Here is a 17578-nt window from a genome sequence, read left to right as displayed (position 1 = left end):
CTGCTCCACTCTCCACAGCCCCATTGGAGGGTCCTGACATTGTGATCTCTGACAGATGTTTGTTTGACTAGTTCTTAAAGACTTTCAGAGACAGTGATGTCACATCCACCCCAACAACCTTAATCACTAAGAAAGTTTTCCTTGATACGTCACTTCATTCTCTCCTCTCTAACTCCTCATTTCTTGTCACCAGGGAGTGAACCTTCTGGCTCTTTTTTGAGGTCCCAGTCATTCCACACTGGCACTAACCATATTTTCCTCTTTCAATTTGTGCATGCAAAAAATTAAATAACAGAAATATAAGATCAAGGTACTTTTCAATAATTTTCATGCTATTTATTTTGTGGTATTTCTGCACTGGCTATTCTATTCATGATAAAACATGTAAAAATTTTTTCAAATAAATTGTCTTCTTTCTACAGTTCACCAAAAGCATAGCTTCAGATGCAGTATTTGTGAAATATCCACAGAACTTACATACACGCTATGCCTTCTATGCCCTGCTGCTTAGAGTCAGGCTGTCATACAACTTCTGAAAAAATTACAGGTTTTATCAATTTCAAATGGATAGGATACATGCCATAGAAAATGTAGACATCAGATCCTGTTCCCCAGAAATTTTCTCAGCCTACATAAATTGTTAATAATATACAGCAGAAATACTGACATCCTGCAAATATGCACACATTTTTCCTCCCATCAGGTTAGAAAGGCATGGCAGCTTTGGATAATATGTGTCATCTCATCATACAAACTCAGCTCTCTGGTTCACACTCCTTCACTTGTTACAAAGCTTACTTCATGTGTTGATCTTATATACACAAACAATCACTGCATGGACCACAGACGATTTCTGTTATGGGATACAGAATTCCAGACAGAAAGTACCAAATTGGCAAGAAGTTCCCAGTTACATGCACAGCACAGGGTAGCAGCAGTGTAAAAGCACAGAAAGTTTCCAGGTAGGCTGCAAGACTCCATAAGGGTCAGTAACACAACAAGAGAGGCTCAAGATGAACACTTTTTGAAATGTATTAGTTTTTGGAAAGCCTGTTTAAATTCTTCATTAAAAGCTGTATAAATGACTGGATTGATCAATGAGTTTAAGTAACCTAACCATGTAAAAAAGTCCAGTAGGATGGGATGAAACCAACAAGCATCTTGGCAGATTGGTAGGACTAAGGACATGACAAAAAAAGGCAGCCAGCAGAAAATGAAAGCTCCCAGAATAATGCCTAAAGTTTTGGTAGCTTTCCTTTCTCTTGCAGCAGAAATTCTTTTCCTTTCCAGGACACTATCTGCAAGTTTTATTTTAACATGATTGATAAATATGGGGGATCGACCTGAATCAGAATGCCCTTCATGAAGGCTGGCATTAATGGAGCAGAGGGAAGACCCAGCAGAGCCGGTAATCAGGTGTGCAGTAGTAAAACGTTTCCCATATAATGAGGGCGGCTTCAGAATCCTGGATCGAGCTGCTACATAAATTCTACCATACAATATCAGAAGGAGCACAGTCGGGATGTAGAAAGCTCCACAAGTGGAATAAATTGTGTAGGAAATTTGATCTGTGTTCACAGTACACTTTGCAATTTCTTCATGAGCTTTCACTTGCCTCCAGAAAAATGGTGGCACAGAAATACTAATAGATATCATCCAGACCACAGCAATCATGAGCGCTGCTCGGCCAGCAGTCCGGCGTTTGGCATATTCCAAAGCATCTGTGATAGCCCAGTATCTGTCCAGTGCAATAACACAGAGGTGTAGGATTGAGGCTGTGCAGCACGTGATGTCTGATGATAACCAGATATCACACAACACTTGGCCAAAGGCCCACGTGTGGGTGACAGTGTAAGCAATACTGATGGGCATTACCAGGACAGACACTAAAAGATCAGTCACTGCCAAGGAGCCAATGAGGTAATTTGCAGGTGTGTGGAGCTTTCTAGTCAGAAAAATTGTAATAACAACAAAAATGTTTGCAAGGATCGTTGCCAAAGTTATAACAGACAGAAGGACTGACAGTGAAATCTTCATCCCTAATAGTGTCCTTTCATCCAAAGCCAGTGGTGTTTCAGTGAAATTTAATGACTTATTTGCTGAGCTCTGGAGAGAGAGCTCTGCTGAATGGTTATACTGAGTCATCCTCTGCTCTGATTTCACTTTTCACTTTCCAGTGTAATCTTTCTGGGATGATGAAGAAAGATGCTTACTTTTTTGCTGAAATAGAATGTTTCATACTAGAGTCCAACACTGAAGAAATATTAACTTGTTGAAAACTTCAGCTTACACAGTAGATGAGGTACTCTCCTAAGCTAGACTTTCCATCACATCACATCAATGACATCATTGTTAAAGCAAAATGTTAACATAATCATGCAGACATGATTCTGGTATATGACAAGTGGTACTGTAAGTGGTGGGAATTTAGGTGGTTTTCATTTACATCTTGCAGATGACTAAATCTTTCTTTATTATCTTTTATTCACACCTCCTTTCTGAACTAATTTTCTGCAAAGCTGCATAAGTCAATACTGAAGAGTGAGAGGCTGAAAACATCTGGGCATACAATTGATGCCCCTGTGCTTGGAACAAAGCTATCCTCAGGAGTATTTTCCCTTCCTCTCTAATAGCTGAATGTCGCATTTTTGATATTTATAAGGGACACTTTATTAGTAGAGTACCCAAGATATAAAACAATACTGTCTGGATTCCTTCTGTAAACATAATTTCTGCCAGATTTGTAAATCAAGACCTCTTTTTGAAAAGTGCAGAGCTCTATTTTCATTTATTCCTCCAGACCATTCAGATTTTCTCTTCAACACTCAGTCTTCAAATGCTGAAGTCAGGTGTTGAGTATCAGAATTCAATACGCTGGCACTGAAGCTCACAGCATGTTCCAAGTACTGAGGTGTTCCTTATGCACATGGTGAATGATTGTAATGCACGCACTTGTGGAGTGGTGATTCCCTCAAAAGACGAAGAATAGACTGGTTAAGGGGATCTGGAAAAAGAAAGTGAATGTTTTAGTCCAGAATGGTGATACAAGAGTTGTGGAAGTTGAGGTATCACAGTATACAGTCTACAGCCTTTCCATACTTTTCTTTAGATTCATTTAGTGTACCCTGAAATCTTTACAAACCTGAAGAAAACATCCTCAGACAGATTTCCTTGCGACCTTTCACTCAGATCTGCCCCCTGAGTACCAGAATGTCACTTACATTATGCGAGCCCAAGCCTTCTTGAAAGAGATCCTGAATATGGGTCATGAACAGCTTTGAAGCATGCTGTGAGGGCTACAAGGAGAGACACCAAACTTCTCCAAGAAGATAATCACCAGGCAAGCCTCCTCCCAACCATTGAGGAAAAACGCCTCTATCAGTCATAACTGGTACAGTTTCATGCCATCTGACACAGAACTGAGAGTCACCGGTTAGGAATCTGTGGAGAAAGAGCATCACATATTCTACGTGAAACACTAACACTTTGGTGTCAAACAGCCTCTCTTGAGCTCCTGAATCCTAACATAAGAAACAACACTTCTTGGTTTTGCATGTTTGATTTTTTTATAAACATCCACCTTCTGTGAGTCAAACTTATTTTTAGCCATGCTTTTTCTTTTGAGGTGTATTTTTCCAATAAGGGGACCTAGAAGAGTCTCATATTTCACACTAGACTATTACTTTCTTGATTTTTTTTTCCAGTAAGGCTAACCTCTTTTCCTAATGACCATTTTTGTCACACTGAGCAAATTTTCAACTTATAAGAATTTTTGCACGTAAGAATGGCGATAGTGACCAAAGTCCATCAAATCCAGTCACCTGTCTCCAACAATGGCCCATACGTTCAGCTCAACCCTGCTGACTTTTTCTGATGCTTTCCCAACTCTGATACATTCTTTTTGAGACAGAGAGACCAGAACCACAAACAGTGTTGAAGATGTGGATGCACCATAGATTTATACTGCAGCATAATCGTATTTTCTGTTCTCTTCTCAATTTCTTTCCTAATGATTCCTGAGATTTACTTTGCTTTTTTAATCATTATATAGCACTGATTTGACATTTCCACAGAACAGTCCCAATTAATATAATTCCAAAGCCATGAGTGGCAACATCAGCATTTTTCCTGTTTGCTCACTTTTTACATCTATCTGTATTGTATTCCTTCTCCCACTTTTTAACTAAGGTTCTTTACAAGTCTGCACAGTCAGTCCTTGTCTTTATTACCCTGAAAAGCTTTGTTTCTTCAGCAGATGTCATCACCCCATTCATGTACTTTCCAGATCACTTAAAGTCTCCTTAAAGTCCAAGTAATTATATCAGTTGGACTTCACTCAATCCATATACTCATCAGCTTTTCTTAATTACTTCAACAGATTTGTGAGGCATAACTTACCTTTACAAAAGACTGTTCCCCAAAACACCATATTTACTATGTGTACAATAATACTATTATTTATTATAATTTCTGCAAACTGGCTAGGTACAGACATCAGGCTTATGGATAAGCAGTTGCCCAGATCTCTTTGGAAACTGGTACCACAGCAGCTGTCTTGCAGTTGGCAGGTGCAAGGGGAGTTTTAAGTAGAGGCTGAACACCCTGCTGATACCATTGCACTTTGGATCTTGAGTTGCATCGAACTCTTTAGCTGAGCACTGTCCGATAGTGAAGATTCGTTATGGTTCGCTTTGGCCAGAAATAAAGGTTCCACTAAACATCCTCCAAATTCTCTTCAGTGAACACGGATGCTAAAGTTAATCTAGCTTCTGTGTGAGAAATTTCCTTCATTGTCCCTGTTGTTTTTTTCCCCATACCTTTACCATCCCTTTAACTCTCTGACTCAGTGATAGAGTTGTCACTTTTAGAGTCTAAGAAACCTCTTTACCTGAACACTGGGCTGATCACACATCCCACGCAGGAGAAAATCTAAACCAAAACCACCAGACAGATTGATTAGCAATATTAAAGACAATGACTGTATTACTTAAAAACTAAAGCCAAGTCCAATCTTGATTTCAGTTACTGAGAAAAGTGATATCGAGCCTTTCCCATATATTGCAAGTATCAGCCATTGTTCAGTGTTAGAACAATTCCAGCAATGTGAAATAAAATGAAGTGCACATCACCCACCCACCCGTATATGAACAAGCCTATTAGTAGTCCTATTGCTTCCAACTGCTGTCAATGACTGTGGAAAAAAAAAATCTGATGTGAAACATGGTATTTTCAGTCAAATTAACTAGTCCAGAGTTCAAATGAATTATTAATCTTCAACATACCAGTAAACAGGACAGCCTGACACTGGGAGAAAGTCTTGCTGAAACCAAACAATGCCTCAACAGATACTGAGTTACTGAATTAATTTTTATAAATAAATGATGTTTTCCTGTGATGTGATCACCAAAGGAAAAGAACCATTTTTTTACAAAAATTCTCCAAGTCAGTTATTTATCATGTACTCAGAAAGAGTGCATTGGCTGTTTCCTGCACCACAAATAAGGCTATCATGACTGAAAGTAATTTTTAGAAGTAACTCCAGGTCACGTTTCTGAACCCCACAACAGACACATCTTGTAGGATTTCTGCTGGGGTCTTCAAAACCTTAATAGCATATATTCTTAAGTTTAATAAAATCATGCACTTGTGCATACAGAAAAAGTCTTTTGATTGTGAGTCATTCACCAAGAAATACATATAGCATATTGAGCAGCTGTTATCCATTCTGATTGGTAGGGCAGCATCTATCAGAGATGTATCAATAACCATGCAAGGCAGCTAGTCAATATTACTCATTGGTTTCAGATTAAAACAGATTATGAGAGTGCATGGGACTCACATAATTTTTGTTCCCTACTTAGAGCTTTATTCTGGATGTTTGCTGTGCTGACATTAAAATATATTCCCCATGTGCTAAATTATCACCAGGGACTACAGACTTATGCAGAATAATTAGTCAAAATAATCCTTCGCTTACAAGCAGTAAGGTGCCACTACGCAGTATAACGTATGAACTGTAAATATGCAAAATTAAAAAAAAAAACCAACACAGTTTAGTATCTAAACAGAACTGTGATCCACTTCAGCTGGTTGGAAGCCCCTGGGCTCCATGAATGAAACTGGAAGGCAGTGGTCTGCTTGGGGATGTGCACAAGGTCAGATAGGATGGTCATAAAAGTTTCTTAAAATCTATAGCCCCTCTATTGCAATGACTTATGCATTTGCTTAATGATATGACTTCATATACTATAAGTAACTATTAAATTCAATGGACTACTGAGAACACAATGTAGCTTAAATATGTGTTTAGGAATCAGGGACTCTGAATCTGCTTTTAAAAGTTCATTTGAATGTACTTCCCTGCGATGCCTGTTACTGTTACTTAATTTGTGTGAGTTGGTGATCACTACCTTTGATATAATAAAAAAAAATTAGTAATGGGACTCCAGTTAGAATTAGTATGTTAGGATGTAATGAATTATAGTTACCATTTAGACAAAATGAATGTCTTCCCAATAATTTAATATTTCAATTAAGTTACCTTTTACTCAAGAAAAAATCCTGAAAAAAGATAAATGATTTTCCTGTTGACAAAAAAAAAAAAAATTTGTTTGCTTAAACTACACACACTGAAGAAAAATAACATTAAATCTCAAGCAGTCATTAAATTAAGACAAGTACAAGGTCATACATATAGTTGCATATTAAGGAAAACAGAACACAAATGTATAGACATACACATCTGACACACTCAGAGCCCAGAAGGAGGAAGAGGCCATCCAGCACCTTCAGCTGAGAGCAATCTCCCAGTGGGACATATTGCCTAGGCACAGTTTACATGATGTCTGGAGCATGAGGAGTATTGAGTAGAACCTGATGATGTTATCATATCTAGATAGTATTATTGTCTTCAGTATGTGCAATTTACAGTCTGGGTAATTGCAGGCTGTTAGCTGTGTGCCTGCAGTTATGTTTACAGTGCTGAAGGCATCAGCCCGTGTCATGCCTCTGGCCTCCCACCAGGCAAGACATGGTATGTTTTTCGCCCACACTTCTTCAAGATGGAAATCCTCTCAGGTGAGTTGGCTGCATCAGCACTGTCCTTGGCCCATCTCTTCTTGGGCTTCACCTGGTCTCCTTGGCCATGGGCTGTGGGTATTTTTTCAGTTCAAAGTGTCTGAAATAAATCTAAGGTGGTGCCGCAGCCTACCAGAGTGAGGTTTTCACAGCACAGCACGTGTGACGTACAATGCATAGTTTGGGGTAAACTGCAGGGCTGTGTTGGATACTTGCAGGCAAGGCTTTCTACAAAGCATGGAGCAAAGGAGGCCAAACCTGTCCTTGCTTTATTCATGCTACTGTCCCTGTGATTTATCCACACTACCATTCCCAGAGTGGCATGCAGGTTTGGCAGTCAAGGGAGGATGGGGCAAACTTAGACCCATGCAGTGAGGATGATGAGAAACGATGGCACAGAGTGACCCTGGAGTGAAGATACTTGACAGTGATGATACAATCACAGCAAGCAGCGCAGTCACCAGAGCCTCTTCTGTAGCCAGTGGGGAGAGAACAGCACCTCCTCACTGAAGGACCACCAGAGACCAGGACTGCCCTCAGCAGCTGCCACTCTCCTTCACCCTAGATGTGACCTGGGCTGACCATGTCCCTCATTTATACACCTCCAACAGTACCAAAGGTTGCATGGGGAGGGACCTTTTGGTCAGTTCCTGGGTCCACATTCAGTGGTTACTTGGAAAGTCCAAGAGGTGAGGAGGTGTGTAATGATACCTTGATGTCCTGGAGAGATTGGGGAGATTCTTTTTCATTCATCAAAAAGAAGGAAAGAGTATTTAAATGGAGAGACAATTTTAGACAGTGCAGTGCTATTTAACTTAGCAGAAGGCTCAGTTCAGGGTCTGGAAGGTGAAGCGAGGCACATATTCAATGTGAAAAGAGAACACACTTTAGCTGTTAGTGATAACCACTGGGATTGCTTCACAGTTCAGGGTCCTTACGTAAAACCAGGTACTTCTTTTGAAAAGATACTTGGTGTTCCAGCTCTGCAGTTAAACTGACACAGTAAGGGCAAGGCAGCAGGAGAGGGTCTCTAGCCTGGTTAAGTCAGAGGAGAAAGCAAGCGCCAGGCTGTGACAAGGCAGGTAAACTTGCAAGCAGGAGGCTGCGTGGGACTGACAGCGCGTTACAACCAAGTGCCATCACGCGGACACGGAGCTGCAGCCCTGCAGGGAGAGCGACCACCAAGGATTGCCGAAGATACTTAGTCCCGAGTGTAAACAGTCATGACACATTTCTGTCTCTTCCAGAGCACAGCTACTATTTCTGGAGAACAGGGCGATTCCTGCAGACAGCAATTTTATGGTGCAGCTGAAAACACTTTCTGACAAGCTCAGCTGCTAAGAGAATGCTTTGGTGCACCCAGGCAGATTGGTGTCAGTGAGGTAAATAAGTGTATACAAAAATAAGTATGTTGAAATGAAAATACAGAATTTGCTCTTTCACTGAATAGAACAAGGAAAAAAAAAGAACAAGATGAAATGTGTTCTAATAAGTTGAACATTTCCTTTAAGTTCACACTGAAGTTAGAGGAATTAGAGAATTCATTCTCTCCCCTTGTAGCTGGGTAAAAACCAGGGGAATTGCAAAGGGATGGCTGAGAAAAGAGCTAAGTTTCAGCAAACTACTGAAAATCCATTTGGTCTCCCATCTTCTTGTAACTAATTCTAATTTTTCATTTAAATGTACAATCTGCTGCTATCTTGCCTAAATAAAACAGGTATATTCTATCATGCTGAAACCTTGACCAGTAATAAAGCTACTCCCTGTGTAAGCTGACAAACACCAGATGGCACTCCTAACAGGAATCACACCTTTGAAAGATACATTTCATAGAACTCGAAAGAGGGAGAAATTTTTGAATACGTTCTTGCATATTTAGGACACTTGACTCAAGCATGCAGCGTAAGAGTGTCTGTGGAGTCCAACTTGGAGATGAGAACCCTGTTCAAACATGGTGAAATACCTTTAGAATAAGCTATAAGAATGTGCAAGTCCATAGATCATAATCAAAACAGGATGCAGCTTCTGGGAAAAAAAACAAGGCAATGCCATAGTGTATTGCACTGAAAAATGAGATCCACAGGAAAGGTAGAGTCTGTGTAAAAGTGAAAAATTGGTAAAATCTGTAAAATGTAATGTGAGTAGGTTTGCATGCATCAGTATAAAGGACTGGATATGCCTCAAAAGTAACCACAGTCCTAACCAGTTTCCTAGCCTTGGATTAAGCTGCCTGAAATACATAACATTTTGCAAAAGCTATAAATAAGATAGAATAAACCTGACAGGAAATAAAATATATATGCACCTTGCACAATAAAGTAGGATTAGGCTGCACTATGTACTGAAAAGTCTGTCACACTGCCATCACAAATAAAGAAGAAAAGTTGGGGGGGGGGGGGCGTTAGTTTAAGAACTGTAATGTGAGCTTGGTTACTTGCTGTCCATTATGCACAAGCTAATGTGCCATTCGAACTTACAGTTAGCACCTTGAAAAGAAAGCAGAGTATCTAGAATAGAAGTAAGTGTCCTCATATGATGAGGAGATGATTTCAACATTGGCTACAAAAGCTAAACTCAGAGCAAAACAAGGGGAATCTACAAAAGTGTCCCTGTTGCCCTGAGACAAGCTGCCGTGTCCCTGGGGGAGAGGGATGAGCACGACTGCAATTGCTCATTTGTTTTCTGCTCAAGCAAGGATCACAAGCTAGAAGGAGAAGCGAAGATCACCTGCAGGAAGCGGCAACCCTCAAGGCCACAGGAAAGCCATGCAGCGTTTATGACAAAGTCTTTCATTGCTCCTCTATTCTCACCCACTGATGTACGTGGCAGAGTGATGTTCTTTACACCTCTGGTTCCAGCTCCTCCATTGTCTCATGCTCCAGCCAGGGAGGAGCAAGGTTCAGGTTTGCAGAGCGCAGGACCACTTTTGCTGGCAGGAGGAAAGAGGTACTGCTCAGTCTCAGCCTCCTCTCCCTCTCCGACAGCCTCCAACCAGGGCTGGGTGCTCTGGGCTGCCAGATCAGGGTCCTGCCCCCAGTGCAGGCTCTCATTTGGCCACAGCTCAGTGGGTGCCTCTCATAGCATAGCATGAAGGGTGAATTCCTCCTACCTACATGCCAGGCAGGTAGTGCACACACCTGTAGACACCAGCCAGTGTAGACATCTAGACACATACCCAGCTCTACTCACACCTCCATGCATTTGGGGAGTAGTTTTCACTGACTGATTCCACCCTGACATTTTACACAGGATCCTGATTCCTGATTTTTGCAGGTGTTAGGAGAATAAATGATTAAAATTCTTCAGACTCTGAGCTGAATCAATAAGAGCATGAGTCTGCACCTGAATTTCTCATGTGTTTAGGGAGTAGCAAGGCTACTTTGTTACTGGCTAGACTGGTTATTCTGATAATTCAAGATGCTTTTGAGATCTCAGGTGTACTTCGCATCAACACCAAACAACTTTTTAATACTGGAACATATTTCAAGAAACAGAGCTCTAATACTCCAGTCATAGCTAGTTTGCACCCTCCTGACCTTTCTTTGCTCTGAGATGTCTTCAACAGTGTTTCGGAATTCAGTGTGCTGTTGCATTTAATGAGTTGTCCAACCAACATGGGGAAATTACAAACCTCAAATACCATAAGTATAGATTAACTGTTGATCAATAACACTGTATTGTGTTAGTTGTGATACAATGAACTGTACATTATCTAAGCCTTTCATTAGAAAAAAGTTATTTTCTTTGTTTTATTACATTAGGTTTATACTGATGTATCAGTTCTGTTTGCTATGGATATAACATTTTCCACCGGTTATGAAATCAGTAATATGAGCCCTGTTTTCAACATTCCCCTCCTTGGCCCCTACTTCAGTCATGCATCACAAAACAACAAAGTTAAGGTGGGATTCAACACAGTCCACTTAGACATCTAAAACCCAGCCAGAGCTGGTCAGCCCGGACAGGCAGCTGAGCCATTTAGGGATGAGCATCTCTCTTTATTGACTGTAAGGGGAGCTGGTACAAAAGAGTTCATGCTTCTAGAGAAGTAGACGCTGTGTATGTTCATTCCAGCATGGTTTATGCAGCACAACTAAATCTCTAATGCTAGGATTATTGTGACTATTTCAAAGCAAATCAGGTATGCCTATTTTGTTTCTTTGATACAGGGAACAGTACTCCGTATGATAAATTGTATACAAAATATTTCCCATTCTAAACAAGCAAATATGACAATTGGCAAGCAAATATTGGCAATGTTTAATACCTTTTCTCCCTTCTCCCCACCTTTTATTTTTTGCTCAGCTTTCAATAAAGTATTGCTATTTTTTCTCTCTTGCCTTTATACACAGCCAACATGTACTAGCTACCCAGCCTATTGTTAACTACCAAGTTACAACTGCTGTTACACCTTATAACTAAATATTACTTAATATAACTAAATATCAACAAGAAAGGTTGGGATTTAGTGGGCAGTGATGCTGGCAAATACTACACTGCAAAAACATACTCCACAGTAAGTTACCAATAATTTCTTTGGAGGGAGCAGGGGCTAGAGCACTTAGCTCTGGCATTACCTAGACTCCCTCAGCTGTAAAATCTCTGATAACAAACATGCACAATGCAAAATCTCCAATAAACTTTTTCTCTCTCACGTTTCCTCCCTCATTATTACTTGATGTCATATAATACGTGGAATTGTAAGAGCCAATGAAATACAGTTGGGTGTGAGATTGTAATGTAGACTATGTCCAAGTGCCTGCAAGGTGGGATCTGGGACAAGCAGAGTGACACTGGCTCTGATCTGGATGGTCTAACTGATGCAGAAGGCCTGACCTGGCACATCTGACATCTAAAGAGTGGCTAATCATCTCAGGCTCCCTCTATGGAGATTACTTTTCCCTCCTGTCCTAGAAGCCTGTTTTAGGTGGTGCCCATTTTTTTCCAGTACCTGCAAAGGAAGCCTGGAGTGATGTTAGCACTTAAAAGCCCTGATAGCTTGAACCTATCAGCTTTGCCTGGAGTCTGGAAGCAGTGGTGGGTAGCAGGAGAACTGGAGCAAGGACAGGAGATCAGTCAGGGGTCTCCTGAGTACCTGCCCTGAAGTACTAGAGCCTGTTTAGAAAAGGATGGGGAATCACTGTTACAGCTTCCTACAGAGTGCCTCTAGACTGTTTTCAGACTAGGGGACTTTTCCAAGTGTTTAATGATGTTCTAATTCCTTTATTTTTAAGCCAACAAAATGTTAGCATTCATTCAATGGAACAATGGGAATTAGGCTCACACTGAGTGCTCTGGAAAAGCCCAGTGCATTCGAAGAAGCCCTCAGTGCTCAAACCTTGGCACTTTTAAAATCAGCTGGAATCTATAACAATAAGTGCTGGAAAGAGATGCAAAGAAGGAAAAGTTCTTGCAGGTCTCATGCAAACTATTTTTGCTCAGTTCAGCACTGCACTGTGCTCTGCGGATCACCCATTGTTGCTTTATTTAACTTGGTTTCAGCGTGCTCAGCCATTCCCATGAGACTTCATCTCTGAGCACAGTGGTCTACTAGGATGTCTCAGGGCCATACATAATGCACCAAGTTTCACTTTTACGTTTTAGCCATTTTTCCTTGCCTGACCTTTCCTCCAGTCCAGAAGTCAAGAAGAATTATATTTTTTCCAGAAAGTATCCTACAGCTTTGCCTGTAGAGGGTTTTGGAAAGCATTGGTTGGTGTGTTAATACTTGCACTTAAATAAACAGTCAAGCATTAAAAATGCAAGCTATGATGGTAGAATTGATCTGCCTAACTATAGACATTTAATCAGAGCATACCCCCTTATTGCCAACACAGAGAATGAGGTAGCTTCAGAAGGCAGCACACTGACCTGTCATGCAGCACTTCCTCACCTAGTAAATAAATTCAGAATGCACTTTTGAAGAAACATGGTCTTGCACTTCTTGGAAGAAGCACTCATCCACCCTGCTTCCCCTTACTCTCTGTCCCAGAGGCAATTCAGGAAGAAACTGGGAATAACTTTTGCTTGAACAACGTCTAGTTGGCAGCTAGATGTGTCAGAGAGCACACAGGGATTTAACCTACACACATGCAGAATGAAACACACAGCAATTCTACCGTGGTGGGAACAAGGAGGCCCAGAAGTTGGTACTTTCAGTAATGGTTTGGGTCATGAAGTGGATGGCATGCTTCATCCAGTGGAATGACACTGGAGGGGTTCCAGCACACTAGGGAACAGGATTAAGAAGCTTAAACACAAGTCTAAGAACAAGTGCAAGATATTTAGTTCAGGTAGAAATGAGCAGCTGTTTTATTGTGTGATGGAGAGTAACCAGCTTGGTAAAAGCTCTGCATAGTGTAGGACCAACATCCACTGTCAGCAGTGTCAGTGATATTGTACCCCAGCAAAACGGCAAAGACCTTGGCAGGTGTGTAACTAGGAATAACACCTCAAATAGATTTTGTTCTGTTCACCTTGGATGAGGCCAATTGGGAGCCCTGCGTTCAGCTTTGGGCACTGGTTCCCAAGAAAATACGGACCACACAGAAAGAGATCAGAGGAAAGCAGTGAGAATCATCAGAAAAGTGAAGGTATGGGAACAAACTGAATGAACAGGACTGTCTGGGCTAGAAAGGACACAGCTGAAGGAGATGTTCAACAGTCTTTATATACATGAAAGCCTGCTGCAGAACAGGAAGGAATAGTCCGCTCCGCATGCCTGTGACTAATACCACTGAAAGGAGAGGGATTTAACCGCAGCAAGGAAGACTGAGCCATTAGGAGAACCTTCCAGATGGTAAGGGTAGTGAAACTCTTAAAGTATTGCTTGGGGATGCTGTGACATCTCCATCATAGAAAGTCTTTAAGGACAGGTCAAACAATCTTTCTGGAATGTGATTTCCAATAACCAATTCAGCACTGGAGAGCAAAATGGATTAGACAAGTCTGCCCTGTGTAAAATGGTGCAAAACATAAGATTTTTTTTCGACTGCAATACACTGTAAAATTAGCCAATTCAAAATGAACAAAAACCCAAGACAGTGCAAGCTTTGCAGAACATCACAGTTCAGATCTGGAACTGGCTCAGGACTCAGCACTGTGGTATTGTGGTGCTCCATGTGGGCAGAGGAATTAAGATAATTTTTATTGCCTTCAAGCACAGACTGGTGAGGAATGACACAGTTGATTGTAGCAACTGTCACTGGGTGTCATCTGGGCACCAGAGCCCCCAGCCTCCACTATTTCAGAGCATGAACAGGAGGAAGGAACTCCCCATGATCGTGCCAGGTAGGAGCACTGTACCAAAATGTTCTCTTTATAGACAACTGCACCAACCCCAGCAGCATTTTTCACATGTCCTGGCTTTCTGAGTGTTGTTCCTTACTAATTCTCTACCCTCCTCTCTCACTGCACTCTCACACTACACTCCTCTGCCTTCTTACTCACTTCCTTGGATACAGACACAGGGTCCCCTGACATACAATGCTTGTTCCTTTTATTCCTGAACATTTGTAAGGCACTGTAAAGTAGCATTCCCGTATATGACCTCTTAAGAGCTCTCCAGCTATAGAAACATAGGCAAATAAGAAGCTGAACAGTTATTGCTCTGACTACAGTGTTGATAGCAATGATGATGCTTATTTTTTCCCTGGTTTAGAATAAACTCCTCTAGCCACCCCAATTTCAATGAGCTCAGAGATGGTAAAATTTCTAAGTTCTCCTCTGCACAATGTCTCTGTGCTTATATAGGGTCAGTAATGGTCAGGTTGGGAGCTGGCAGGACAGACAGAAGGAACATCTCAGATGGGTCCTGCACTGCAACTCTGGGGATCATGGAGGGTGGATCATAATTTGTGTGCACTCTGAAAGGTATCTCTCTTGACATGCATCTCTGAGTGCATCACCAAGGGGGCAGAAAGGAATCTTTACTCAAAAGGCAGAGGAAAAAACAGTCCATTTTTTATGCTAACTTATTATATCAGGATGGTTCCCCTCAGAGCTGTATGTAGGACAACTCTAGCTAGGCAAACGGCTCCAAGATGACTGCTTTGCCTTGCTGTGTACATTCCAGAAGAGAGTGATCTTTGCCATTGGTGTTTGTTCCACATTTAGGTGAGCACTGCCATCATGCTTACTCTGTGTTAGACACTGAAAGTAGCCAGGCCCCTCACATCTTCCTGCATTCTGACATGTCTCAATTTGAGAAATATACTTCCCAGATTTCTAAGAAAGCTGCAAACCAGCATTGTTCACACTGCAGAGGTTTCTTTTTTTTAAAATTTCCTTATTCTCTGCCATGTACTCACACACGCCTGCATTACACATGCTCAATCTCCTCCCAGTCCATCAGAAGTGTGATATAGGGAGTGACCATCAGCTGCAAAGGGGACAGAACAATCTGTAATTTCAGGAAAGATGGATGATTGATGACTGGTGAGGATGCTACTCTGAAACCATCAGGATCTGGGGGTAGATGGGAAAGCCAGAAAATGTTACATGAAAAACAACAGATTGACAATTTGCTTGATATTTGGTCATTTTAATATTTGAGAAGCATGCATGATGTACAGCCTAAATCATGATGTACAGCCTAAATCCTTTGTTATGATGCCACCTTAACTTTGGGGAGAACATGAAAAACAAAAGCAAATTTGTCTTGAGAAACCTCACAGATCCCAGCCATTGCTTCCTGGAATAATCTGTTTAACGCTCCATTGGCAACAGTTCCTGCAATGAGGAAGTTACAATTACTGGCAAAGTAATTCCTACCACTCTGAAGTCAGTTGTCCACTTAGCTTTGCAAAGGGAGTTTCTTCCTTGGGGTTTACGTCAGGCTCACAACTGGGAAAGGGACTGTCTTTGTCTTTGGGGGGAAACGTTATTCTCCTTGAAGTCCTTGTTCAAGTCTCATGCATTGCTGCCCACAGTATCCTGGAAAAATCAGGACCATCTCATGATCACAGGGCAATGCTGGCAGTCCCTGTCCTTGGCTGGCTCCTGCTCTTTGCTGTAGTACCAAAGCTCATCCCCAAAGTGGTTCACATTCATAATTTGCTGCAACCTGTGACATGGTGGCAGTCCACTGGCTATAAGTGAGAAAACAGTGGGCTTTGCCCTGGAAATCCTGGCTTGCATCCAGGCAGGTACACAAGCATGGAAGGGTGAGGACTCCAGGAGCACAACGTGACTGCGAGACTCCTGGCTGTGTGCTAGCACCTAAATGGAGGTGACATTTGGTCACCACCATATGTGAAGAAGGAGTGAGGAAGAAGCCAGGCAGCTGGGTCACTCGTGGTATGCAAACCAGAATGGTGTGGGATAATGCTGGGACGACCGTAACAAGACAAATCTCAGAGCCGCCGTCACCCAAAGCTTTCCCCAGAGCAATCCACAGAAATTTACACTTTTAAAGCGGTGCCTTCATTTACCCAATATCACCCTGTACCTGGAGGAAGAGACCTGCAATACCCATTTAAATTGCCCGTGAGAGCAAAGCCTCCCTTCAAGATAAACTTGCACGATAAACGCCCATGACCGGCGCCGCCTGCATCCCCGCTCTCCGCGCTCAGCCGGGGCTCGGGAGGGCGATGCCGACGCGGGAGCTTTCCTCGCCCCATCCACCGGCGCCCATCGAGCCGGGGCGATGCCGCCGAAGACCCCGGCCTCCACCTCCTGCCCGCCCCGCTCCCGGCCCCCGGCCCCCTGCTCCCCGCTCCCGCGCCGGCACCGGCCTCCGGCGGCGGGTCGCGGGGCGGTGGCCGGCTTGTCCCCACAGCCGCCGGGGCACGGTCCAGCCGCGGCCGCAGCGTCGGGGCGCCGGCGGGGAAGCCCCGAGCGCCCCGTCCCCTCCGGCGGGGCCGTGGGGAAACCAACTTCAACCGGGGCCCCGCGGGCGCCCCCCCCGCCCGGCCGGGCCGAACGGCGGCGGGAGCCCGCCCCGTCGGCGCGGAGGCATCGCCCCGGCATCGCCCCGCCGGCATCGCCCCGCCGGCCGGCACTCACCTGCCGTCCCCGCCGTCCCGCGCCCGCCCGCTCTCGCCCGGCTCTGGCAGCGCCCGCCCTAAATACCGGCGGCCCCGGCTGGGCTCGCCTGCGCCGCCGCCGCGCGTCCCGCTCCGCTCGGCGCCGCGGGGCCCGGCCGCTCCTCGGGCGCGGCGGCGGCGGCGGCGGCGGCGGCTCGGCCCCGGGGGCCGGGCCGGGGCTCTGCCCGTCGGGCTGGGTCGGGGCAGCGAGCGGCCCCCGCGCCGCCAGCGACACCGGCCCCAGCCCCCCGGGACGCGCCCGCGGCGCCTGGAGAGGGGAGCCCCGGCTCCGGGGGTGGGCGCCGGGGCCGCGCTGCCCCGGCGAGGGGGGACGGGGATGGGGTTTGCGGCCCTCCTCCGGGGTGGTCCTCGCACCGGACCGTGCTGCGCCAGCCTGGGCCTTGACCCCAGTGCCGTGAAACACGGCTCTGGCAGGCTGCCGTGTCGCAGACCCTCGCGTTATTTCGGGTGATCGA

General features: G+C 43.8%; 1 protein-coding gene across 7 annotated transcripts; it reads right to left on the bottom strand.

Annotated features, from left to right (window-relative positions):
- Window positions 1-311: 311 nt before the first annotated feature.
- HTR1D (5-hydroxytryptamine receptor 1D) lies at window positions 312-17196 on the bottom strand. 7 transcript variants are annotated; one of them, XM_052811684.1, is made up of 5 exons: window positions 5978-8473; window positions 5138-5191; window positions 4889-4929; window positions 3222-3441; window positions 312-3125 (listed from the first exon to the last, which is right to left on the bottom strand). In XM_052811684.1, exon 5 carries the CDS (start codon window positions 2143-2145, stop codon window positions 1009-1011), a length of 1137 nt encoding a protein of 378 aa, XP_052667644.1. In that variant the 5' UTR covers window positions 2146-3125; window positions 3222-3441; window positions 4889-4929; window positions 5138-5191; window positions 5978-8473; the 3' UTR covers window positions 312-1008. The 7 variants fall into 7 exon arrangements, with proteins under 7 accessions (XP_052667644.1, XP_052667641.1, XP_052667639.1 ...); XM_052811681.1 differs by having other exon boundaries at window positions 312-3004; XM_052811679.1 differs by lacking the exon at window positions 5978-8473 and adding an exon at window positions 17083-17196 and having other exon boundaries at window positions 312-3441.
- Window positions 17197-17578: the final 382 nt, after the last annotated feature.

The sequence above is a fragment of the Harpia harpyja genome, chromosome 16, assembly GCF_026419915.1.
Source record: "Harpia harpyja isolate bHarHar1 chromosome 16, bHarHar1 primary haplotype, whole genome shotgun sequence".
In the NCBI taxonomy this organism is placed as follows: Eukaryota; Metazoa; Chordata; class Aves; order Accipitriformes; family Accipitridae; genus Harpia; species Harpia harpyja.
The sequence above is the reverse complement of the archived record's forward strand: the minus strand, read 5'-3'. Positions and strand labels throughout refer to the sequence as shown.

Excerpts from the sequence above, each read along its gene's own strand:
- HTR1D (XM_052811679.1), bottom strand. The coding sequence starts at position 2,145 with ATGACTCAGTATAACCATTCAGCAGAGCTCTCTCTCCAGAGCTCAGCA.